Source organism: Salmo salar, chromosome 25 (assembly GCF_965601325.2).
Source record: "Salmo salar chromosome 25, fSalSal1, whole genome shotgun sequence".
Taxonomy (NCBI): domain Eukaryota; kingdom Metazoa; phylum Chordata; class Actinopteri; order Salmoniformes; family Salmonidae; genus Salmo; species Salmo salar.
In genome coordinates, this window is record NC_138315.1 from 37,376,966 (window position 1) to 37,403,872 (window position 26,907).

The following is a 26,907-nucleotide window of genomic DNA, read 5'->3' on the forward strand; positions in this document are numbered from 1 at the left end:
TGTATCTAGTTTTCTATTTCTATGTTGGGTTTTTGGCAATGACCTCCAATTAGAGGCAGCTGGTTGTCGTTGTCTCTAACTGGAGGCCATATTTAGTTGGGTTTGTGTTTTGTGGGTGGTTATTTTCTGTATAGCCTGGGTGCCTTATGGAACTGTTTTCGTCATCTGTTTATTTTGTTTAAGTGTTTTCTTTAATAAATTAAGAAGATGAGCACTTTACCCGCTGCGCCTTGGTCCAATCCTTACGACGCCCATGACATTATGATGATGAGTAAGCTGAGATATCGCATTCAATTGTTGACTTACTTGACTTACCTTAACTATGGCATGCCATCAGATAAGTCAACAATTTAATGAGGTTTAAATTGGTCTCGGAAATATAGTGTTGAAACTGAATTGACTCTTGCAAAGAGTAAATCCTTAAAGTCAATGTGACAGAGGGCATCTCAGACAGAGGGACGATTAGAATGTAGCATTTAATATTGCATTTATATTTTGACGTTTAATCAAATCAAGCTTTTTTTTATACAGAACATTTCAGACATGCTTTACAGAACTCACAGGCAGCCAGTGCAGAGACCTTAAAACCAGTGTAATGTGTGCTCTCGGTCAGTACCCGTGCTGCAGCATTCTGTATGTTCTGCAGTTGACCAATGGCTTTCTTGGGTAGACCAGACAGCAGAGCATTACAGTAGTCAAACCTGAATGTAATAAAAGCATGGATGAGTCTCTCTGTATCAGCCTGAGAGAGAAACGTCCACACCTTCGAAATGTTCCTCAGGTGGTTAAAAGCAATTTTGGTCGCATTACTAATGTGTGATTCGAAGTTTACTTCGGAATGTAAAAATAACACTTAGGTTTTTACCTGGTGTTTTAGCTTTATTGCCTGTGAATTAAAATATGCTGCTAGATTCTCTCGCTGTGCTTTGGCTCCAACAATAAGTAGCTCGGTCTTGTTTTGATTTAGCTGGAGGAAGTTGTGAGCCGTCTAAGTATTTAACTCACTAAAACAGTCTAATAATGTATCCGTGGAGCTAGAATCCTCTGGTGACACAGAAATGTGAGGTTGTGTATCATCTGCGTAGCAGTGCCAATCAATGCTGTGCTTTAATATAGGGTTTATTATGGCATTTAATATAGTGTTTATTATCTAATTTCATATTCACAGTACATACAGTTTATTTGAAAAAGAAACACCAAGAGGGAAGAGGGCAGACAATTTCAGCTACTTTCCAACACTACAAACACATAAAAACGACTGAACAATACTTTCACACACAGAAAAACAGCCAGTATTGTCACTTACAGCATAAAATACAACTGGTATAAAAGTGGTATAAAAATATTAAAACAGATGTTCTCCTTTTGGCAGTCTGTGGCTTCATCATTATCAAGCATTTTATCTAAACCAATCCCTTGTCTTGCCAATCTCTTACTGCTTAATGATGACTAACTACACTGTACCTACCACCCAGGCAACCAAGTATCAACATAGGGACTCCAACAATTAACAGTTTAAAATCACAACTTTGATATTTGTACTCAAATAAGCAGGTCATGTGGGTGGAAAGGGGAGGGGTGGGTGGATATATGTGTATTTGTATAATGTCTGTAGTTTTTTTTCTCACAAAATAAATATGAACACAGATGTGAAACTTGTATTGGTCCCTCGGGACAAGACCTATAAAAAGTAATTTTATTTCCCTGATTTCCGATCAGCTCTTCCTGTGTTGTAAGCTTAACCAATATGGTTAATAATACAACAAAACGGACCCTGGACCAAAGAGTTACTAATCTTTTGATTTAGTCATTCCATGACATGCTTGTTTCACAGCAAGCTACATAATAATAAAAATAATAAGCAGCAATGAAAACATTGATCATGTCCAATTCTTCACATATTCAGATAATTAAATTCACATTTAAATGGCGAAATGACTGCTGTACATGAAAACTAATTATCAACATGAATTATCAACATAAATTATCAACATGATTCAAATGGGTAACACTAGGAACATGCGGTAGATGTATGTAACAGCCATCATGGAAACTCTTGTTAACTATAGTAGTCCTGTATCATCTGCTTCTCTTCTTAGAAATGTGAATGTACCTGTAGTTAGTAAACTCTATAATTGCAATATACAGGCTGCCTTAGGTCTACTTTATTTCTTGGGATTTCTCTGGACTTCATTTACTGAGTTCAGCTCATGTTCAGTCCCTTGACCAGTCATTTCTCCCATCATGCTGTTCTCCACTTCTCTTTCACTTCCTGCCTCATCGCATAATGACCACAGAATATAGTTCAGACATGACAGTACAACACATTGCTCAATGCTGCTCCACATTGCTACTTTGAACACAGGCATTATTTTAAGTTTCAGATTGTCTTGTTGCAAGTCACCATCCTCCATTTTGTCGTCCGTCAGTTGAGGAGAGATTGTTGTATCAGAGGGAGAAGATGCTCCACACACTCAGTGTTCATACATGTTCAACTGCTGGGTCACGCTTCTTTCCTCCATGTCTCTCTGCTTCTTCCAGGCAAAACAAAACATGAATCACACACAAGGACTGAAACTGCTCTATTCAACCACTATTTAGGTGCATCAATATCAAATTGAATGTGTAAGTACGGTATGAGGTTTGTTAGTGTTATTAGTCTTTTTTTATTTGTAATTCGAACACCTTTGCAGTTCGCTCTCTGTTTTGTGCCCAGATGCTGGCATTTTTTCTAGATCCAAGCAGCATTAACACTTGGACTGATATCACAGTGGTATAATAAGGACAAGGGCTCACCGTTGACGTTTCACGCCGGTGACATCTCGTCAGTAAGAAGATCACCAGCAGGACTCCCGCAACAAGCATCACAACCACGCTGACAGACACACCTGCTGCTACTGCTACTTTATCAGGACTCTCCAATAGACTCTCTCTAATGTATACTGGAAAGCAGAGAGGAAACAGAAAACATATAAATAGTTAATGCAAACTATGAAATGCTCCAAAAACACGTTTTAGATGAGAGACGGAGAAGCCAAAAAGCTGAGGAATTTGAAAAGGCAGACCTCTTAGTGTAACTTGACCAAGTGGTGAGAAGGCTTTCCAAATGAAACTTTAACTTCCTCCCTATTTGTCACAGCAGTGTAACTTTCTTTGTCTACTACTCTTCAACACATCACTGTGTATTCCAGCTTCTACATTTTTATCCAAACATTTGTGTTCAGCCAGAGGAAACACTATTATCTACACATTGGTAATGCTAATAGTTTAGTCCCAAAGATAACGCTGTTGTTTCTCTGTAGTTTCACTCTAGCTTAGAGTTTGTTTTTCCTTTTCTGTATTTATGCCTGTGCTTGCCCCTAGATTCCCCCACCCTCATGCACTTTCACACACATGCGCATGCAGCCACTCCTAGCTTTTCATTCTCATGCATTCCTATGCAGATGTTTTTGGATTTTTGGGTACAAGCTGAGACTCTAACCAACATTCTTCAATGAAATCACTATGGGGCTGAAACTCCTCACTCTGACTACAGTACCATGATTTACTGCTGCTGTGTTATGGCTACTGGTGTCACTAGTCTCCTGTACTCACCAGGCTTTTCCTTGCAGGTGGAGTTGAGTTTAGAAGCCTGGTCTGTGTTCTCCACCATACACTGCAGTTTTTCACCGTGACTCCGATCCATGGTCAGGTTGCTGGTCAGACTGTAGAGTCCTGTAGAGTTATCCAGGTGGGTCTCATCCCTCCTGGAGGTGTTCACCAGAGGATGTCCACCCATCTTCCAGTGAATCTGGCCCTTTGGGTATCCCCCGTTGGCTTTACACTGGTACACCCCGAACCCCTCTCCCCATCCGAAACCCACCGAAGCCTGGTCTAGTACCTGGTACATACAGACACTGTAGCTGGCTGGAGAGGAGAGATAAATCAACTACAGCATGCCTGAAATGGAGTAATTTATGAAGTAGAAAAGGGGGCTGGAGAAAACAAATAAATCAACCAATAGCAGAATGACAATGAACAAAAAAACAAGCAAAACCAATGTCTTACCAACCACATTCAGAGTGATGTGAATGTAGACCAAAGTCTCGGTTTGAAAGAAGCATTTGTACATTCCATTGTCTGCGACAGTGATGCCTGAGAGGAGCAGGGAACAGTTGTCTTTGTCTTCATTCTGAAAGAGACTGACCCTGTTTTGATATCCTTCCCCGATGTTTGTGGTGTTATGACTCCCACTGTGGTGAAGCACGGTGGTATGGTCTTCTAACTGCCATTTAATGTCCATTCTCTCGTTTCTCTTCTTGCAGGGGCATTGCAGAAGGACGTTTTGTCCCACAATAGCTTGGAGCGGCTCCAAATGGGCTAGAATATTTTTTTAAAGCCCAGTTGAGCAGGTTCAAGGTTAATTTCAATCATGTTTTAGGGAAGTTGCATTGGTCTTTAACAAGATAAGAACAAACATTGGGAAATGGCAACAACAACAAAATCTCCCCTTGGCACAGAGGAGTACAGTAAACAAGAAGAACCAGGCTTTAAAAAGGAGGCATGTGGTTTCTCTCATAACGGTTATTGTGCAATATCACATCACATTATTGGAACCACACACACACACACACAAGCGCACACACTTTTCATATCTCAATGAAGACTGTTTATCAAGCAGAATCTTAAATCTGACTTAGTCAATTGTATCTATACATTTTTATCACACCCACACAAACTTCCACACTTCCTCAGTTCTCCTTTTTACTCCTCCTGTGTGTGTGTTTACAGTGAAATCCCAGTCATCCATCTATGGATGTGTTTAACTATACCTGTGGGTATATTCCACACACGAATAGTAAACTAACACAAACACATTTTGTTAGTCCCCACAAGCTCAAATGCTATTTCTAGGGGGTTTGGGGTTAAGGCAGAATTAGTGTTAGGGATAGAATTAGGTTAAGGTTAGGGTCAGGGTTAAGGTTAGGGTTAATGTTACGGTCAGGTTTAGGAGTTAGGGTTAAGGTTAGATTTATGGGGTTAATGTTACGGTCAGGTTTAGGGTTAAGGTTAGATTTTGGGGTTAATGTTACGGTCAGGTTTAGGCTTAAGGTTAGATTTTGGGGTTAATGTTACGGTCAGGTTTAGGGTTAAGGTTAGATTTTGGGGTTAATGTTACGGTCAGGTTTAGGGAAAATAGGATTTTGAATGTTTACCGTGACTTCGGAAAGTATTCAGACCCCATTACTCTTTCCCCATTTTGTTAGGTATTTTTATTCTAAAATTGATTTAAATTGTTTTTTTCCCCTCATCAATTTCCACACAATACCCCATAATGACAAAGCAAAAACAGGTTTAAAAAAAATACATAATATCACATTTACATAAGTATTCAGACCCTTTACTCAGTACTTTGTTGAAGCACCTTTGGCAGCGATTACAGCCTTGAGTCTTCTTGGGTTTGACGTTACAAGCTTGGCACACCTGTATTTGTGGAGTTTCTCCCATTCTTCTCTGCAGAGCCTCTCCACCTCTGTCAGGTTGGATGGGGAGCGTTGCTGCACAGCTATTTTCAGGTCTCACCAGAGATGTTTGATCGGGTTCAAGTCCGGGCTCTGGCTGGGCCACTCAAGGACATTCAGAGACTTGTCCCGAAACCACTACTGCGTTGTCTTGGCTGTGGGCTTAGGGTCATTGTCCTGTTGGAAGGTGACCCTTCGCCCCAGTCTGAGGTCCTGAAGTGCTCTGGAGCAGGTTTTCATCAAGGATCTCTTTGTACTTTGCTCCATTCAGCTTTGCCTCGATCCTGACAGTGTCCCTGTCCCTGCAAAACATCCCCACAGCATGATGCTGCCACCACCATGCTTCACCATAGGGATGGTACCAGGTTTCCTCAAGACGTGACACTTGGCATTCAGGCCAAAGATTTCAAACTTGGTTTCATCAGACCAGAGACTCTTGTTTCTCATGGTCTGGGAGTCCTTTAGGTACCTTTTGGAAAAATCCAAGCGGGCTGTCATGTGCCTTTTTACTGAGGAGTGGCTTCCATCTGTCCACTCTACCATAAAGACCTGACTGGAGAAGTGTTGCAGAGATGGGTTCTTGGTAACCTCCCTGACCAAGGCCCTTCTCCCCCGATTACTCAGTTTGGTCAAGGGGTCTGAATACTTTCCGAATGCAGTGTACATTGTGTGTCCCCACAAGGTAAGTTAAACAAGACTGCGAGTGTGTGTGTGTTTCCAGTAAAACTAGTCACTAGTCACTTTAAATAACACCACTTTAATCATGTCTACATATCCTACATTACTCATATGCATATACTGTATTCTATACCATCTACTGCATCTTGCCTATGCTGAACGGCCATCGCTCATTCATATATTTATACCCCTTTACATTTGTGTGTATAAGGTAGTCGTTGTGAAGGCCTTCAGGGGCAGAACGACAGATGTACCTTGTCAGCTCGGGGATTCGAACTTGCAACTTTTCGGTTACTAGTCCAACGCTCTAACCACTAGGCTACCCTGCCGCCCTGGTGTCAGCCTATTAATTATGAAAATATAAAATTCTGCCCTATAACTATAATCATCACCTTAGAAAGTGATGTCCATTTCATTGTTTGGCTTTGAAACAACATCCACAACGACCATGTTTTCCATTAAGCAGCGTCTAGCTGCATTGGGCTCCTCCTTGGATCAATAATGATTAGAAGTCATCATGGGGGCATGTGGTGCCGATCTTTTCAATTCATTTGGGACATATACCGAACAAAAATATAAATGCAACATCTTTGAAAGTGTTGGTCCCATGTTTCATGAGCTGAAATTAAAGATCCCAGAAATGTTCCATAGGCACAAAAATCTTATTTCTCTCAAATTTTGGGCAAAAATGTGTTTACATCCCTGTGAGTGAGCATTTCTCCTTCGCCAAGATAATCCATCCACCTGACAGGTGTGGCATATCAAGAAACTGATTAAACAGAATTTTAATTACACAAGTGCACCTTGTGCTGGGGACAATAGAGGGCCAATCTAAAATGTGCAGTTTTGTCACAATGCCAAAGTTAACTCAAGTTGAGGGAGTGTGCAATTGGCATGCTGACTGCAGGAATGTCCACCAGAGCTGTAGCCAGATAATTTCACGTTAATTTCTCTACCATAAGCCACCTCCAAAGTCGTTTTAGAGAATTAGACAGTATGTCCAATCGGCCTCAACCACAGACCATGTGTAACCACTCCAGCCCAGGACCTCCACAGCCGGCTTCTTCACCTGCTATATCGCCTAAGACCATCCACCCAGACACCTGATGAAACTGTGGGTTTGCACAACCAAATCATTTTTGCACAAACTGTCAGAAATCGTCTCAGGGAAGCTCATCTGTGTGCTCATTGTCGTCACCAGGGTCTTGCCTGACTGCAGTTCAGCGTCGTAACCAACTTCAGTGGGCAAATGCTCACCTTCCATTGTCACTGGCACACTGGAGTGTGCTTTTCATGGATTAATCCTGGTTTGAACTGTACCGGGCAGATGGCAGAATGTGTGTGTGGTGTCATGTGGGCAAGCGGTTCTATGATGTCAACGTTGTGAACAGAGTGCCCTATGGTGGCGGTGGGGTTATGGTATGGGCAGGCATAAGCTACAGACAATGAACACAATTGCATTTTATCGATCTAATTTGAATGCACAAAGATACCGTGACACAATTCTGAGGCCCACTGTTGTGCCATTCATCCACCGCCATCGCCTCATGTTTCAGCATGATAATACACGGCGCCATGTCGCAAGGATCTGTGTACAATTCCTGGAAGCTGAACATGTCCTTGTTCTTCCATGGCCTGCATACTCACCAGACATCCCACCCATTGAGCTCCCTCAAGACTGGGCATTCAACTGAGACTGCTCTTCTCTGTGTCACGGAGGCTCTCCGCACTACTAAAGCTAACTCTCTCTCCTCTGCTCTCATCCTTCTAGACCTATCTGCTGCCTTTGATACCGTGAACCATCAGATCCTCCTCTCCACCCTCTCCGAGCTGGGCATCTCCGGCGCCGCCCACGCGTGGATTGCGTCCTACCTGACAGGTCGCTCCTACCAGGTGGCGTGGCGAGAATCTGTCTCCGCACCACGTGCTCTCACCACTGGTGTCCCCCAGGGCTCTGTTCTTGGCCCACTCCTATTCTCGCTATACACCAAGTCACTTGGCTCTGTCATATCCTCACATGGTCTCTCATATCATTGCTATGCAGATGACACACAATTAATCTTCTCCTTTCCCCCTTCTGACAACCAGGTGGCGAATCGCATCTCTGCATGTCTGGCAGACATATCAGTGTGGATGACGGATCACCACCTCAAGCTGAACCTCGGCAAGACGGAGCTGCTCTTCCTCCCGGGGAAGGACTGCCCGTTCCATGATCTCGCCATCACGGTTGACAACTCCCTTGTGTCCTCCTCCCAGAGTGCTAAGAGCCTTGGCGTGACCCTGGACAACACCCTGTCGTTCTCCACCAACATCAAGGCGGTGACCCGATCCTGTAGGTTCATGCTCTACAACATTCGCAGAGTACGACCCTGCCTCACACAGGAAGCGGCGCAGGTCCTAATCCAGGCACTTGTCATCTCCCGTCTGGATTATTGCAACTCGCTGTTGGCTGGGCTCCCTGCCTGTGCCATTAAACCCCTACAACTCATCCAGAACGCCGCAGCCCGTCTGGTGTTCAACCTTCCCAAGTTCTCTCACGTCACCCCGCTCCTCCGCTCTCTCCACTGGCTTCCAGTCGAAGCTCGCATCCGCTACAAGACCATGGTGCTTGCCTACGGAGCTGTGAGGGGAACGGCACCTCCGTACCTTCAGGCTCTGATCAGGCCCTACACCCAAACAAGGGCACTCCGTTCATCCACCTCTGGCCTGCTCGCCTCCCTACCTCTGAGGAAGCACAGTTCCCGCGCAGCCCAGTCAAAACTGTTCGCTGCTCTGGCACCCCAATGGTGGAACAAGCTCCCTCACGACGCCAGGACAGCGGAGTCAACCACCACCTTCCGGAGACACTTGAAACCCCACCTCTTCAAGGAATACCTGGGATAGGATAAAGTAATCCTTCTAACCCCCCCCTTAAAAGATTTAGATGCACTATTGTAAAGTGGTTGTTCCACTGGATATTATAAGGTGAATGCACCAATTTGTAAGTCGCTCTGGATAAGAGCGTCTGCTAAAGGACTTAAATGTAAATGTAAAAATGTTTGGGATGCTCTGGATTGACGTGTACAGTGGCTTGAGAAAGTATTCACCCCCCAAAGTCAATACTTTGTAGAGCCACCTTTTGCAGCAATTACAGCTGCAAGTCTCTTGGGGTATGTCTCTACAAGCTTGGCACATCTAGCCACTGGGATTTTTGCCCATTTTTCAAGGCAAAACTGCTCCAGCTCCTTCAAGTTGGAGGGGATCTGCTGGTGTACAGCAATCTTTAAGTCATACCACAGATTCTCAATTGGATTGAGGTCTGGGCTTTGACTAGGCCATTCCAAGACATTTAAATGTTTCCCCTTAAACCACTCGAGTGTTGCTTTAGCAGTGTGCTTAGGGTCATTGTCCTGCTGGAAGGTGAACCTCCGTCCCAGTCTCAAATCTCTGGAAGACTGAAACAGGTTTCCCTCAAAAATGTCCCTGTATTTAGCACAATCCATCATTCTGACCAGTTTCCTAGTCCCTGCTGATGGAAAAACATCCCCACAGCATGATGGTATTCTCGGGGTGATGAGAGGTGTTGAGTTTGTGCCAGACATAGCATTTTCCTTGATAGCCAAAAAGCTCAATTTTTGTCTCATCTGACCAGAGTACATTCTTCCATATGTTTGGGGGGTCTCCCACATGCCTTTTGGCGAACACCAAACGTGTTTGCTTATTTTAAAGCAATGGCTTTTTTCTGGCTACTCTTCCGTAAAGCCCAGCTCTGTGGAGTGTACGGCTTAAAGTGGTCCTATGGACAGATACTCCAACCTCGGCTGTGGAGCTTTGCAGCTCCTTCAGGGATATCTTTGGTCTCTTTGTTGCCTGTCTGATTAATGCCCTCCTTGCCTGGTCCATGTGTTTTGGTTGGCGGCCCTCTCTTGGCAGGTTTGTTGTGGTGCCATATTCTTTCCATTTTTTTAATAATGGATTTAGTGGTGCTCCGTGGGATGTTCAAAGTTTCTGATATTTTTTTATAACCCAACCCTGATCTGTACTTCTCCACAACTTTGTCCCTTCAGAACAGGTGTATATACACTGAGATCATGTGACAGATCATGTGACAGATCATGTGACATTTAGATTGCACACAGGTGGAATTTATTTAACTAATTATGTGACTTCTGAAGGCTATTGGTTGCACCAGATCTTATTTAGGGGCTTCATAGCATATGACCGCACCACTTTTCCGTTTTTAATTTCATATAATGTTTTTTTTTTTTTTGTTTTTTTTTTCACTTCACCAATTTGGACCATTTTGTGTATGTACATTACATGAAATCCAAATAAAATTCCATTTAAATTACAGGTTGTAATGCAACAAAATAGGAAAAAAGCCAAGGGGGATGAATACTTTTGCAAGGCACTATACGGCAGCTTATTCCAGTTCCCACCAATATCCAGCAACTTCGCACAGCCATTAAAGAGGAGTTGGCCATCAGGCCACACTCAACAGCCTGATCAACTCTATGCAAAGAAGATGTGTCACGCTGCATGAGGCAAATGGTGGTCAGACCAGATACTGACTGGTTTTCTGATCCACGCCCCTACCTTAAGGTATTTGTGACCAACAGATGCATAGCTGTATTCCCAGTCATGTAAAATCTATAGATCACGGCGTAATTCATTTATTTCATTTGAATGATTTCTTATATGAACTGTAACTAAGTAAAATCTTTATTGTTACATGTTGCATTTCTATTTTTGTTCAGTCAATTAGCTGGCAGTGCAGGTGGTGTTTGAGATCATATTTGACATCATGTTTTGAGAGATTAGAAATGATGACAGGTTATTACTTTAAACACATAACCTCATGACGTCGGCCTTCGATTCATTTCTTTCCAACTCTTTCCTCTCCTTGCCTCTTTTGACCTCACATTTTCCCAATCCCCTCCAACTCACAAGGCAGGCAATATGCTTGACCTCATCTTTACTAGAGGCTGTTCTCCTACTAATCTCACTGCAACCCCCCTCCAGGTCTCTGTTCACCTACTAATCTCACTGCAACCCCCCTCCAGGTCTCGGATCACTACTTTGTTTCCTTTTCTCTCTCTCACTACTGGTGTCCCCCAGGGCTCGGTTCTAGGCCCTCTCCTCTTTTTTCTATAAGTCACTCGGCTCCGTCATATCCTCACATGGTCTCTCCTATCATTGCTATGCGGATAACACACAACTATTTTCCCCCTTCCCCCCTTCTGACACCCAGGTGGCGACACACATCTCTGAAGGCCTGGCAGATATCTTAACTTGGATGTAGGCCCACCACCTTAAGCGCAACCTTGAAGTGCTCTTCCTCCCGGGGAGGGCCTGCCCACTCAAAGACCTCTCCATCACGGTTGACAACTCCACAGTGTCGACCCTCCCAGAGTGCAAAGAACCTTGGCGTGACCCTGGACAACACCCTGTCGTTCTCTGTAAACATCAAAGCAGTGACCCGCTCCTCCAGGTTCATGCTCTACAACATCCGTAGAGTACGACCCTACCTCACACAGGAAGTGGTGACGGTTCTAATCCAGGCAGTTGTCCTCTCCCGTCTGGACTACTGCAACTCACTGTTGGCTGGGCTCTCCTCTTATGCCATCAAACCCCCAGCAACTTATCCAAAATGCTGCAGCCCACCTGGTTTTCAACCTTCCCAAGTTCTCTCATGTCACCCCGCTCCCGCTCAGCTTAGTCCAAGCTCTGTCCTGGCACCCCAAGGGTGGAGCCAGCTTCCCCCTGAAGCTAGGACAGCAGAGTCCCTGCCCATCTTCCAAAAACATCTGGATCTCTATACCAGGTGGTGTCAGAGGAAGGCTCTAAATATTGTCAAAGACTCCAGCCACTCTAGTCATAGACTGTTCTCTCTGCTACCACACGGCAAGCGGTACAGGAGCGCCAAGTCTAGGTCCAAAAGGCTTCTTAACAGCTTCTACCCACAAGCCAAAAGACTGCAGAACAGCTAATCAATTTTTTTTATTTTACCTTTATTTAACTAGGCAAGTCAGTTAAGAACAAATTCTTATTTTTAATGACAGCGGGTTAATTGCCTTGTGAAGGGGCAGAACAACAGATTTGTACCTTGTCAGCTCGGGGATTTAAACTTGCAACCTTTCGGTTACTAGCCCAACGCTCTAACCACTAGGCTACCCTAACCCCCCCTTAACATTTACGCTGCTGCTACTCGCTGTTTATTCTCTATGCATAGTCATTTTACACCTACCTTATTGTACATATTGCCTAAATTAACTCAACTAACCTGTACCCCCATACATTGAAATCGGTACTGGTACCCCCTGTATATAGCCTCGTTATTGTTATTTCGTTACTTTTTTATTTCGTAAATATTTTCTTAGCCAAAAATAAGAGTTAAGTGCTTGTAACTAAGCATTTCACAGTAAGGTTGTTGTAGTCATATTGTATGTATTGTACATCTTGTATTCGGCGCATGTGACAAATAAAATTAGATTTTATTTGAAACCTTACCTCTTCAAACAGTATCCTAAATAATACTCCTCCTCACCTCGACCCTCCTTTCCTCCAGAAAAACTTAACCCACAATTTAAGGTTGAATATTAGTGTTGAGATTTCAATACATAACAATTACACCAAAGCACAAATTACAATAGCTCAATATCAAACTACAAAACAACAGACAAGACTGCATAGGATTTCAATTAAAGGGGGGGGGGTCTTTATTGGGTGTTTACAAAACACCAAAATGTGTGCCTAATGACATTCAGCGATTGCCATTGATTAGGCCTACATTAATTGATGCGTCAAACTGACAAATTTACCTTTTTTGTAGCCTGAAAAGTCGGGACACCTGAAATAGGGCTGAAATTGTCCCGGGGAAAACGGGATGGTCACCCTAACACACAAGGTCAATTTACTAGACTAGGCTACAATGTGTATTACCATGAACTTCTAATAGGTCTACCACTAGCCAGTGATGTAGTGGTATAAAAAAATGATTGGTGTGTAAACTCTGGTCCGACATCACCTTCCAACACAAAAACAAACAAAAAAACACTAGGTGCACCTCTACAGACGTTATGTAGGTGTCATTTGCATTCTCTCAAGATGCTGAAGGAAAGAAATCATATTTCCTCTCCTGTTGCCAAGTCAAAATTTTGCCTACATTTGGTGTAACATTTTACTGCAATAAATGCTTAATTCTGCAGGAGTTAATATTAAGGCTATATGAGAGGTTATAGACCTACAGTCAGTGTCCAGATTTCAGTTTCCATTTAACCCATCTGTAGGCTACAGTTCTCTTGACGTACAATAGGCCTGTTTGAAGTCCCCATCTTGTCTGTCGAATTTGTATAGCACCTCACAATCATCACACATAACATGGTCATGACTTCAAAACCAACCTATAAGCTGATGATATCTTACTAACACTTTCAAATCCCAGCTGTTCCATACCGAGGGTGCTACAGCTTATAAGAGGGTTTGCCCAATTTTCTGGATATAAAGTGAATTGGAGTAAGAGGTGAGGATATTCCTGAACCACCACACCTCCCTTCATATGGAAACCACAAGGTATGAAATACCTAGGGATAAATATCAGTAAGATATTTGATCTATATGGACCAGGTTTCCTAAAAACCATTAGGGTTGAGATTAAGGGATGGACAGTTTTACCTTCATCACTATGGGGTAGAGCAGTGATAAAGATGAACATCCTCCCTAGACTATCATTCCTTGGGTCAGCGATACCACTTCAGTTTCCTCAGTACTGGTTTAAAGAGATACGTCGTTTATTTTCTGGCTTGTTGTGGAAAGATAAGAAACCAAGAATTAACCATAAAAACTGTCCATGTCAAGAAGCAAGGGTGGATTAGGTGTTCCTGATGTTTATTAGTATTACTTGTTTTATAATGCAAGATGCCTATTGTCATGGGAGAATAGAAATGGGACAATAGCAGGCAGCTGGGAGTGGCTAGAGGAGAAAACTGTGACAGAACATAAGACAATCTCCTTATCACTATGGTATTACCCCAAGTTCCACTGTAAGATAAATAACCTACTACTGGAGTTTCCATGTGAAGTGGCAAAGATACTTCATAAAAGGTTATTTATCAATGGAGCATTCCTCCCTTCATGTCCAATAGGGAACAACCCCTTGTTTACTTCTGGGAAACAGACATTGGCTAATATTACCTGGCAATGCCAAAACATCATTCAGGTGAGGCAGGTCATAAGGGATGGTGATATCATACCATTTAAAAATTTGATTGCAGAGTTTGGCCTGAATGATATAGCATTTCCACCCTATTTACAGCTCAAGTCAATAATAAAATGTATTTCCTCAAAGGGTATTGATGTGGGATCTAAACGTGTGATGGACTTAGTTGAGGGATGCTGCTAATTGGAAAGGAATGGTTTCCGCCTTATACAAGCCCATTCGCCTCTCCTCCCTTAACAGCAACAGCCCTACTCCGATACACTGGGAACAGGACTTGGGTATATCTCTCACCGCAGCACAGTGGGATGCAATATGGAAAAACACAACATCAATATCTAACTGTCTAAGGTATACAATTATTAAAATGAAGGACTTGCACAGGGATTATATCACACTTCACAGGTTGAAAAACATGGATCAAAGCCTTTCAGATTTGTGTTGGCATGGCTGCGGTGAGGTTGGTACACCAATGAATCTGTTTTGGAAATGTCCAGTCGTTAAAAGTGATGTAGATTATATGTTGACTGGAATTTTGAGTGTATGTATCCCACTTTGTCTTGTGGTGTGCCTGTTAGGAAGTAGGGTGGACAATATCCAACCTAGAACCACGCAATGTATCATTGCATTGGCCTTCCTAACAGTCAAATGCACAATACTTATGAAATGGAAAGAGTGCAAACCGCAGTGCTTAGCATGGACATTTGGTTAAGAGAATTCATGGATTTATTGACTATGGAACGAGTGGCATCGGCCCTCCAGGACTATGACAATGGCCTAGAGCAGGGATGGGCAACTGGCATGCGGCCCCCCTTCTGTAGGCCCGCGGACCAGTTTCACACACAGGAACTCAGTTGGGGTCTCAACTTACTGTTGAGAGTTAGAATAATAGAACATACAAGGTGCAATTTCGAAATTTGGTTGTGCATGAACAGTCACTCAATTAGCCCATGTCAGCTAAATGTTTTTAGATTGGTAAATTTGTAATCTAAACTTGTAGTAAGTCAAGCCCCCCCACCCAGGCTTGACTTCAGCTGTGTTACACAGGATGCCTGTGGCAGGGCTCCCTGTGTGTCCTGGTAAGACCCAGGCTGAATTTGTCCAATATAAACCTTTTTTTTTGGCGAAATGTTTCCCATTCGGAGTAAACAACTTTTTGCTGATGAAGTCTCTTCTTGTCCTGAAGCTGCCAAGCAGCAATAACAAAAGTTATATCTTTCTCTCTCAAAGGTCAACAGTGTGGGCCTGCTTGATATACAGTCTTCATTGAGATATACAAAGAAAAGTGTATACGTGCATGTGAAAATAATAATGGTATTGTAGATAGATGACTGGGATTTTACTGTAAACACAAACTCGTAGATGGATGACTGAGATGTTACTGTAAACACACACAAACTCCTCGACTAACCTATACCCCCGCACATTGACTCGATACTGGTACCCCTGTGTATATAGCCTCATTATTGTTATTTTATTGTGTTACTTTTATGAATTTTATTTTTACTTTAGTTTATTTACTAAATATTTTGTTAACTCTATTTTTTTAAAACAGCATTGTTGGTTAAGGGCTGGTAAGTAAGCATTTCACGGTAAGGTCTACACCTGTTGTATTCGGCGCATGTGACAAACAACATTTGATTGGATTTGATTTGACACACTCAGATGAATGGGATGTTACTGTAAACACACACAGGAGGGGGAGTAGAAAGGAGAACTGAGGATGTGTGACATGTGGGAGGATATTCGGAGCATGTGACAAATAAAATTAGATTGGATTTGATTTGACACACACATAGATAGATGGATGAATGGGATATTACTTTAAACACACACACACACACACACACGAGGGGGAGTAGAAAGGAGAACTGAGAATGTGTGGGTGTGACAAAAAGGTTTGAGGAGAGACAACTGCAATTATTAAGATTCTGCTTGATTAACAGTCTTCATTGAGGAAAAAAGAAACAACATGCACCTCAGAACCATGTCTCAGTTGAAGATATACTGAATATCCACAGAGGTTAAGGATGTGTTACAACAAGAGACATGAGTTTAAGACAACATAACACTATAAGCAATTGAGATGTATTGCTGACCATTACCACCCCTCCTAAACTTGCATCTACACCATGTCTCTATTGAGGCAATGAGAATAACTTACCTGAGGCACACAGGAAGACTGCTACTAACCACAGGACAGTCCACATGACAATGTGTGTTCTGAAGGTGAAAATGGATACATATGTCAGAGGCTTGCTGATCAACATGAAGAACCATAACAGAATCACAAATTGCATTGCAGGATAGGTGGTGGTTTGATATTGTCTGATTGGTGGATAGCTTTAGATTTAGGATATTGTTTATAACATAAATGTAAAAAGGAAACACTAGCTAGGTTTCCATCCAATTGGCGACAGATTTTCACACAAATATTCTAAAATCTGCATAAAAACAATATGCAAATGTTCCTGCGCATTTTCCATCAAATTGCCTTGTTGCTGGTAAAATACTGTGCGTGATTACCTACAGTAGTGCATATAAAAATTACTTTTTCTCCCCAATTGGTAGTACCATTCTTGTCCCATCGCTGCAACTCCCGTACAGACTCAGGAGAGGCGAAGGTCGAGAGCCGTGCGTCCTCCAAAACATGCCGCCGCCAAACCGCACTGCTTCTTGACACAATGCTCGCTTAACCCGGAAGCTAGCCGCACCAATGTGTCGGAGGAAACACCGTACACCTGGTGACCGTGTCAGCGTGCATTGCGCCCAGGCCACCACAGGAGTCGCTAGATCGTGATGGGACAAGTACAATCCGGCCGGCGAAACCCTCCCCTAACCCGGACAACGCTGGGCCAATTGTGCGCCGCCTCATGGGTCTCCCGGTCGCGGCCGGCTGCAACACAGCCTGGGATTGAACCAGGACCTGTATTGACACAATGCCTTAGACCGCGGCGCCACTCGGGAGGCTTGAAGGCCATACATCTTAAGTGCCTAGGCCTTCTTTTTCTCTCTCTGGCTACATACTATATATACATTTACATTTTAGTCATTTAGCAGATGCTCTTATCCAGAGCGACTTACAGTAGTGAATGCATACATTTAATTTCATGCATTTTTTTGTTGTTGTTGTATATATTCCTGCTGTGTGAATACCCAAGTGTTTGCATGTTATACTATAGCATCCATTGTTAGAACAGCATGCCATATACCGAAGAAAAATATAAACACCACATATAAAGTGTTGGTCCTATGTTTCATGAGCTGCACAAAAAGGTTATTTCGACCGACGTCCTGTTAGGTCCTTCCAACCCAACAGATCGCTAGGTCCGCTTCTGCTGTCCAGCTCCCCATCAGATAAAGGCAACTCCAGAGTGCACAGTCCACGACACCTATGTCTGCACCCCTCCTCAGCCAGCTTCTCGACTAGCCACAGTTGAGTAGACTCCTGCTCCAGTCGTGGAGCCACAGCCAGCCGCTGCCATGTGGCCTGTTCTGGCTGCCGTTGCAGAGCCATCCTCTCCTCCTAGTGGGAGCCCCCTGCTGGCCGAGGCAGACACTCTGGTGCTCGAGGTTCGACTGTATGCTACCGTGGAACCTTCAGCCACAAAGATTCTACCTGCTCTCCCTCAGGGGCCCCTCCCTGCTCCAGGCCCAAGCCCGCAATGGATTCTTCGCCCGCTCCTAGAATAGTGCCACAGCCTGCAGCTACTGCAGATGTCAAGTGCAGCCAGGAAGCTGGGGCCTCTCCAGCCCCGCCTGCCAACACCGAGCTAGTTCCAGCACCGAGGGTCCTACCTCCAGACCTTGCCTCAGGGGACCCGCCAGACATCACTGCAGGTGACCCATCAGAAATCACCCCTGATGTCCCCCTGAGCTAGTTGTCCAGTTCCCTGCCTCCCCCAGGGGGTCAGAGTTCCCTTCCTTCCTGGTAGGGTCAGAGTTCCATTCCTTCCTGGACAGGGTCAGAGCTCCCTTCCCTCCCGGTAGGGTCAGGGAAGGGAACTCTCCTTCCTGGGAGAGTCAGGTTTAGAATTCCCTACTTCTCTTGTAGGGTTCAAGTTTCCTGCCTCTCAAGTAAGTCTAGAGCTCCCTACCTTCCCGGTAGGTCCAGTCAATCCTGCCCCCTTGGTAAGTTCTCAGTTTCTGCCAGTACCCGGCCTTCAGTTTCTGGCACCTAGTTGCAGGTTCACATTGTTCTGACTTAGGTTCCCGGACTAATGCCATAGTGCTAGACCCCAGTCCTCTGCCGTTTCTAGGTTTACAGTTCCCTGCACTAGTAGCCCCTACGTTTGTTGCTCTGCCAGGCCCTAAGTATCCTGCCCTGCATGGACCGCAGACCACTCCTTATTGGGTATGCAGCATCCTAGTCCACCAGGCTTAAAGCCCCCTGCCATGCTAGGCCCTAAGTTATCTGCCCCATCTTCAGGTCTGCAGTCTCCTGTCCTGCTCAGATCTCAGCCCCCTGCATTAGTTGGCAGGCAGTTGCCTATCTCAAAAGGTTTAAAGCCTCCTGCCTTACTAGGCCCTAAGTTCGTTGCACTAGCCTCGCTGTCTCCAGAAACAGTCAGTCCACAGACACCTAGACCGTGAGGCTTACAGCCTTCTGCCCTGCTAAACCACAAGTTACCTGTGTTGGGTTCTCAGTCCTCAGTCCCTAGCACTAGGTCCTCAGTCTCCAGCTGCATTAGGTCAGCTATCTCCAGCATTAGTCGGCCCTCAGTCCCTAGCCCAGGTTGGTTATCAGGCTCCTGACCCGCTAGGTTCAAAGGTACCAGTTTCTCCAGCTCTACTAGCCCTCAGTCGTTGACCTTCTCAGGTCCAGAGTCAGTTTCCCTGTTAGGCCCAACACTATCAGCACTAGGCTCCCAGCCTTCAGCCGTTCTAGTTTTGCTGTCTCCAGCTCTAGTCGGCCTTCAGTCCACTGCTCCGCTAGGCAATAGGTTCTCTGACCTCAGTTGGTCTGCAGCCTCAGTCAAAAAGCAGTCAGCTCCCTCAGTGCTACACGCCAAACCACCTGCCCTTGTTCTAGGCCATTGGTTTCCTGTCCCGCTGGCTCAGAGTTATCTGCTTCTCTAGATATGCAGTCTGTCCCTAGCCAGTTCGTAGCCCTCAACCTCAGCCGGCGCCCATTCACTTACACTAGCACTAGGCTAAAAGTTCCCTGCTCAGCTAGGCTCGCAGCTTCCCTCCATACCTGGGTTGCAGTCCTCAGTGTCAGTAGTAGGTTCCAAGTCCCCTGCCGTGTCAGGCCCTGAGTTTCTTGCCCTGCTAGGCCCTCAGCTCCCTGACTTGGACGACCCTCAGCCCTTGCCACACGAGAGACCACCTGACCTCGTTTCTGGGGCCCAGCCGTTACCTGCCTCCAGATCCCTGAAAAGCCTCGTCCAGGGGTCCCCACCTGCTCCACCATGGGAGCCATCGTCTTCAGCAGTGGGGAGAGAGTCACCAACCAGTGACCTGCAAACGACAGCGGTGGCCGAAATGCCAAATTTCGTTGCGGCAGTAGGCAAGCTACCTCCTCCAGCTGTAGCCAGCCTCCGGCATTGTACTCGGCGCACACGGATGGGCCCCAGCTGCAAAGCACCAGCTGAGTCAGAAGATCCTCCGCCATACCAGTGGTATTCCATGGGGCGGCACAGGACTGTCGCTGCGTCTCCGTGCACCTTCTTCTTGGGGCGGCCCCTAAGCCCCTTATGCACACCGGAGCCAGTACCCTACTGGCCCGCATGGTCCTCTAAAGTGATCAGCTGCCCTTCTAGTTCGGCCAGATGCACACTAGGACTGGACCCGGCCTTGTCTGGTCCCTTCGCTGTTCTGCCCCTCTGCCCTACCTGTCCTGCTGGATAGAACTAGGCCCTTTCAGAACTAAGTCCCACATTGAGGCCTTTTAAGATGTGTGGATTTCCACCAGAAATCCAGGGGCGGCTGTAAAAAGAAAAAAGCCGGCCCTCTCAATCTGAATGGCCTTCAGACCCTTCACGCATCTGTTCATCCAACCAATCAGGGCGCTTGGGCGCACTCCAGGGCTCCGCCCAAGTTAGAGCGTGTTCACCTGCCACCTTGAGAAAGAATCAAGTGTTTGCTGCTGACGGACCTTTATTATGCTGTTTCCTTAACCTGTTGGGGGTAGGGGGCAGTATTTACACGGCCGGATAAAAAACGTACCCGATTTAATCTGGTTATTACTACTGCCCACAAACTAGAATATGCATATAATTATTGGCTTTAGATAGAAAACACCCTAAAGTTTCTAAAACTGTTTGAATGGTGTCTGTGAGTATAACAGAACTCATATGGCAGGCAGGCAAAAACCTGAGAAGATTCTGTACAGGAAGTGCCCTCTCTGACCATTCCTTGAGCTTCTTGACTCTGTTTATTGAAGACTGAGGATCTTTGCTGTAACGTGACACTTCCTACGGCTCCCATAGGCTCTCAGAAGGCGGGAAAAAGCTGAATGATGTAATTCCAGCCCCAGGCTGAAACACATTAGCGCTTTTGGCAAGTGCTCTATCAGAGGACAATGGGCTGAGGCGCGTGCACGAGTCGACCCCATGTTTTTATTTTCTTTCGTCTTTGAACCTAAACACAGATTCCCGGTCGGAATATTATCACTTTTTTACGAGAAAAACGGCATAAAAATTGATTTTAAACAGCGGTTGACATGCTTCGAAGTACGGTAATGGAATATTTAGAATTTTTTTGTCACGAAATGCGTCGTGCGCGTCACCCTTCTTTACCATTCGGATAGTGTCTTGAACTCACGAACAAAACAGAGGATATTTGAACATAACTATGGATTATTTTGAACCAAACCAACATTTGTTATTGAAGTAGAAGTCCTGGGAGTGCATTCTGACGAAGACAGCAAAGGTAATAACATTTTTCTTATAGTAAATCTGATTTTGGTGAGGGCTAAACTTGGTGGGTGTCTAAATAGCTAGCCCTGTGATGCCGGGCTATCTACTGAGAATATTGCAAAATGTGCTTTCACCGAAAACCTATTTTAAAATCGGACATGCGAGGCGAGTGCATAGAGAATAATTGTTATGTTTTTTGTGAATGTTTATCGTGAGTAATTTAGTAAATTCACCGGATGTTTGCGGGGGTTATGCTAGTTCTGAACGTCACATGCTAAAGTAAAAAGCTGTTTTTTGATATAAATATGAACTTGATTGAACAAAACATGCATGTTTGAGAAATTGAAGTAATAGCATTTCTAAGGTATTTGAATAACGCGCCACGGGATTCAACTGGCTGTTGAGTAGGTGGGACGATTTCGTCCCGCCGACCCTAGAGAGGTTAACTTCTCTAGGGCCAGTGGGACGATTTCGTCCCACCTACGTAACAGCCAGTGGAATCCCGTGGCGCGTTATTCAAATACCTTAGAAATGCTATAACTTCAATTTCTCAAACATATGACTATTTTACACCATTTTAAAGACAAGACTCTCGTTAATCTAACCACACTGTCCGATTTCAAAAAGGCTTTACAACGAAAGCAAAACATTAGATTATGTCAGCAGAGTACCCAGCCAGAAATAATCAGACACCCATTTTTCAAGCTAGCATATAATGTCACATAAACCCAAACCACAGCTAAATGCAGCACTAACCTTTGATGATCTTCATCAGATGACAATCTTAGGACATTATGTTATACAATACATGCATGTTTTGTTCAATCAAGTTCATATTTATATCAAAAAACAGCTTTTTCATTAGCATGTGACGTTCAGAACTAGCATACTAGCAAACTTCCGGTGAATTTACTAAATTACTCACGATAAACGTTCACAAAAACATAACAATTATTTTAAGAATTATAGATACAGAACTCCTCTATGCACTCGCTATGTCCGATTTTAAAATAGCTTTTCGGTGAAAGCACATTTTTCAATATTGTGAGTAGATAGCCCGGCATCACAGGGCTAGCTATTTAGACACCCACCAAGTTTAGCCCTCACCAAAGTCAGATTTACTATAAGAAAAATGTTATTACCTTTGCTGTTCTTCGTCAGAATGCACTCCCAGGACTTCTACTTCAATAACAAATGTTGGTTTGGTTCAAAATAATCCATAGTTATGTTCAAATGTCCTCTGTTTTGTTCGTGCGTTCAAGACACTATCCGAAGTGTAAAGAAGGGTGACGCGCACGACGCATTTCGTGACAAATAAATTCTAAATATTCCATTACCGTACGTCGAAGCATGTCAACCGCTGTTTAAAATCAATTTTTATGCAATTTTTCTCGTAAAAAAGCGATAATATTCCGACCGGGAAAGCGTGTTTACGTTCAAAGAGAGAGAAAATAAAAACATGGGATCCCCTCGTGCACGAGCCTCAGTCTGATGGTCCTCTGATCGGCCACTTACCCAAGGCGATAATGTTTTTCAGTCAGGGGCTGGAATTACATCATTCAGCTTTTTCCCGGGTTCTGAGAGCCTATGGGAGCCGTAGGAAGTGTCACGTTACAGCAAAGATCCTCAGTTTTCAATAAACAGAGCCAAGAAGCTCAAGGAATGGTCAGAGAGGGCACTTCCTGTACAGAATCTTCTCAGGTTTTTACCTGCCATATGAGTTCTGTTATACTCACAGACACCATTCAAACAGTTTTAGAAACTTTAGGGTGTTTTCTATCCAAAGCCAATAATTATATGCATATTCTAGTTTCTGGGCAGTAGTAATAACCAGATTAAATCGGGTACGTTTTTTTATCCGGCCGTGTAAATACTGCTCCCTAGTCCTAACAGGTTAATAGAGTGTTGTGTGTGTCCGTTGGCATGTAAATTTGGGGACATTTGGTGTGATGATTGTTGTTTATAGCTGCCCTGCGCTAGATATTTGTAGATAAGTAATGTTATTTTGATAGCTTCCAGCTAATGATAGCATTGTTTGTGTGCATCCCGTGCATGCTACCTCGGTTTAGTGTGGTTATCATTACTACATTTGTAATAAGTGTTAAGGTCATTATCATTGTTGAATACTCAGTATGTGTATCAGCAAGGTTTATATTGTTTGTATGTTACCGCTGCAATGTATAGCCTAGAGATGATACTACTGTATCAGAGGGCAACATTGCAGAGTTTCTAGAGGTTCCATAAGGGACAAATACTATTTGCATGTGCACTTTGATTAATGACCTAGGAGCCTAGTAACAGTGCCTTCTAAGATCAGATAAGATCTGTAGCCAGGCCTGAGAGAGGGACATAAATCTTAAGTGCCTAGGCCTTCTATTTCTCTCTCTGGGTACTTCTATATTCCTGCTGTGTGAATATCCAAGTGTTTGCATGTTATACTATAGCATCCACTGTTAGAACAGCATGCCATATATATCACGTCATCTCTTTACTATTGTATGTATATTTCATTAGCCTCTTGTATATGGATCCTAATGTTAGTTTATTCTGCCTTCCTTAGAACCACACAAAAATCACTTCTATGTGTGTGTGTGCTGATGTGTGATGGTGAACTAGAGAATAAAACTCTGAATATGGACACATCTGTCTGGTTCTTGCTGGAAAGCCTGTAGCGGGGTCAGACCAAAGTAGAGTCAGCATTATGTCACTAGCGGGTGAGGGCATCTACAGTGCAATCGGAAAGTCTACAGACCCCTTCCCTTTTTCCACATTTTGTTACGTTACAGCCTTATTTTAAATTCTTAAATTAATTGTTTTCCTCATCAAGCTACACAATATCCCATAATGACAAAGCAAAAACAGGTTTTTAGAGATTTTAGCCAGTTTATAAAAAATATACATTATTTACATAAATATTCCGAACCTTTGCTATGAGACTCAATATTGAGCTCAGGTGCATCCTGTTTCCATCGATCATCCTTGAGATGTTTCTACAGCTTGATTGGAGTCCACCTGGGGTAAATTAAATTGATCGGACATGATTTGGAAAGGCACACACACCAGTCTATATAAGGTCCCACAGTTGACAGTGCATGTCAGAGCAAAAACCAAGCAATAAGGTCGAAGGAATTGTCCATAGAGCTACGAGACAGGACTGTGTCGAGGCACAGATCTGGGGAAGGTTACCAAAAAATGTCTGAAGCATTGAAGGTCCTCAAGAACACAGTGGCCTCCATCATTCTTAAATGGAAGAAGTTTGGAACCACCAAGAGTCTTCCTAGAACTGGCTGGCCGCCCAGCCAAACTGAGCAATCTGGGGAGAAGGGCCTTGGTCAGGGAAGTGACCAAGAACCAGATGGCCACTCTGACAGAGCTCCCGAGTTCCTCTGTGAAGACAGGAGAACCTTCCAGAAGGACAACCATCTGTGCAGCACTCCACCAATCAAGCCATTATGGTAGAGTAGCCAGACAGAAGCCACTCCTCAGTAAAAGGCACATGACAGCCCGCTTGGTTTCCTAAAAGGCACCTAAAGGACTCAGACCATGAGAAACAAGATTCTATGGTCTGGTGAAATCAAGATTGAACTCTTTGGCCTGAATGCCAAGCGTCACATCTGGAGGAAACCTGGCACCATCCCTATGGTGAAGCATGGTGGTGGCAGCATCATGCTGTGAGGATGTTTTTCAGCGGCAGGGACTGGGAGACAAGTCAGGATCGAAGGAAAGATGAACGGAGCAAAGTACTGATAGATCCTTGATGAAAACCTGCTTTGAGGATCTCAGACTGGGGCGAAGGTTCACCTTCCAACAGGACAACAACCCTAAGCACACATCTAAGAGAACTCAGGAGTGGCTTCGGGACAAGTCTCTATCTCCTTGAGTGGCCCAGTCAGAGCCCGGACATGAACCCGATTGAACATCTCTGGAGATACTTGAAAAAAGCTGTGCAGCGACGCTGCATACCCAAGAAGACTCAAGGCTGTAATCACTGTCAAAGGTGCTTCAAAGTACTGAGTAAATGGTCTGAATACTTATGTAAATGTGTTATTTCATAGTTTAGTTTTTTTTCTTAAAATGTCTAAAAACCTGTTTTTACTCTGTCATTATGGGGTATTGTGTGTAGATTGATGAGGGAGGAAAACTATTTTATCCAATTTATAATAAGGCTGTAATGTAACAACCAAGTTAACCCACATGGTACACTTTTTGGGGGCATGTGCTAGCAACGACTTTGAAGAGATTTTGAAGAGTGCGCATTCACTGGTAGGTAATTAGAGCCTATTGAGCCTCCAACCCTTGTAATATTGGACACCCAGTGTATCTGTCCACATGATATTAAAAGCTTGTGACAGTTATTAATTAATCAGATGCAGTTATGAAACTAACACTAAATCGACAAGCATGGTAACATTTGTTGTTAAAACCCCTGCAATTACACACTGAAATTACCACCAGTTAGTTGCATGTTGTAATGACAATTAACTACAAGACGTGTATTCACACTGTAATAAAGACCCCTTAAAATGAAGTGAATGTTTTGTGATGTGAAATATGAATAATAGCTTAATTCCCTCTGCCCACACATAATACATTAAATTCACTTCCATGTTTTACTACCGATCTAGTCAAAGTATACTGCATGAACATATTATCATTAACTTACCTATAGGTTTCCATTTTCTGCAGAAATTATAATGAATGTAAGCAGGAGATCAAAGTTTGGAGTGAATCCGGGTTGAACGGCAAACGTGGAAAGAGTGAGTCAGCAGTCTCAACTCAAATTTTTTCTTTGACGTCACGGTTCCAGAAATTGGTCGATTAGCTTGTTTATTTGTCTGCGGTTGTGAGATCAGAACACTCGGATCAATCCTACTCCTCCGCTCGTGTCCAGTGTGCGCTCACTGAATGCTCCATGAGCGAAACGCTCAGAATTTATGACCGGACAATCTGACAACGCTCTGAATTAACGAACGCCCAGAGCGATTGCTTTTAAGAACACACCTTTACACAAGGTTTTAAAAATAGGTTATATTTTACACATAATTTCATGACATACAGTAAGGCATTGTTGGAAGAATAGATGGATGCTGTTCAATCCAATGTTCATATAATTCACTAATACATTTCTTGGTAGTTCAAAAAAATATTGCTATCAGGTTGTAAATCACAGCTGCCTGGTACATTGTTTGAGTAACCGATGTGAAATGGCTAACGTTTCAATCTGTGACGTCACTCGCTCTGAGACCTTGAAGTAGTTGTTCCCCTTGCTATGCAAAGGCGGCAGCTTTTGTGGAGCGATGGGTAGCAATGCTTCAAGGGTGGATGTTGTCGATGTGTGCAGAGGGTCCCTGGTTCGAGCCCAGGTAGGGGCAAGGAAAGGGACGGAAGCTATACTGTTACATTTGCTGTCCCCACCCATTCGGGATGCACCGTTTCAGTAATGACTCAATATTTTGAACAAAAACTGAGAAGGTAACTAAGGCTGGGGAATGTCAATACAACCAAACAAGCAAGGGCAAAGATCACAAGTCAGTCATAACGAGGCTAATAGGCTAGCGCACGTGTCAAACAAGGTCCGCATGCCGAATAGGACACACAGACTAGTATAAATTAGTCAACAGTTGAGTCATCTACTTTATGAAACTACAGCCTGATGCGCTGGCATTTACAGCAA

The 26,907-nt window shown here is 43.9% G+C and overlaps 1 protein-coding gene across 5 annotated transcripts; it reads right to left on the reverse strand.

Annotated features, from left to right (window-relative positions):
* Positions 1 to 457: 457 nt before the first annotated feature.
* Positions 458 to 26,402, reverse strand: LOC106586686 (butyrophilin subfamily 2 member A1). Of its 5 annotated transcripts, none has more exons than XM_045707503.2 (6): positions 25,897 to 26,400; positions 16,538 to 16,596; positions 4,048 to 4,134; positions 3,595 to 3,906; positions 2,797 to 2,942; positions 458 to 2,534 (listed from the first exon to the last, which is right to left on the reverse strand). In XM_045707503.2, exons 1-6 carry the CDS (start codon positions 25,908 to 25,910, stop codon positions 2,475 to 2,477), a joined length of 678 nt encoding a protein of 225 aa, XP_045563459.1. In that variant the 5' UTR covers positions 25,911 to 26,400; the 3' UTR covers positions 458 to 2,474. The 5 variants fall into 5 exon arrangements, with proteins under 5 accessions (XP_045563459.1, XP_014029697.1, XP_014029699.1 ...); XM_014174222.3 differs by having other exon boundaries at positions 4,048 to 4,359; positions 25,897 to 26,339; XM_014174224.3 differs by having other exon boundaries at positions 458 to 2,528; positions 4,048 to 4,359; positions 25,897 to 26,336.
* Between the last annotated feature and the right edge of the window lie 505 nt (positions 26,403 to 26,907).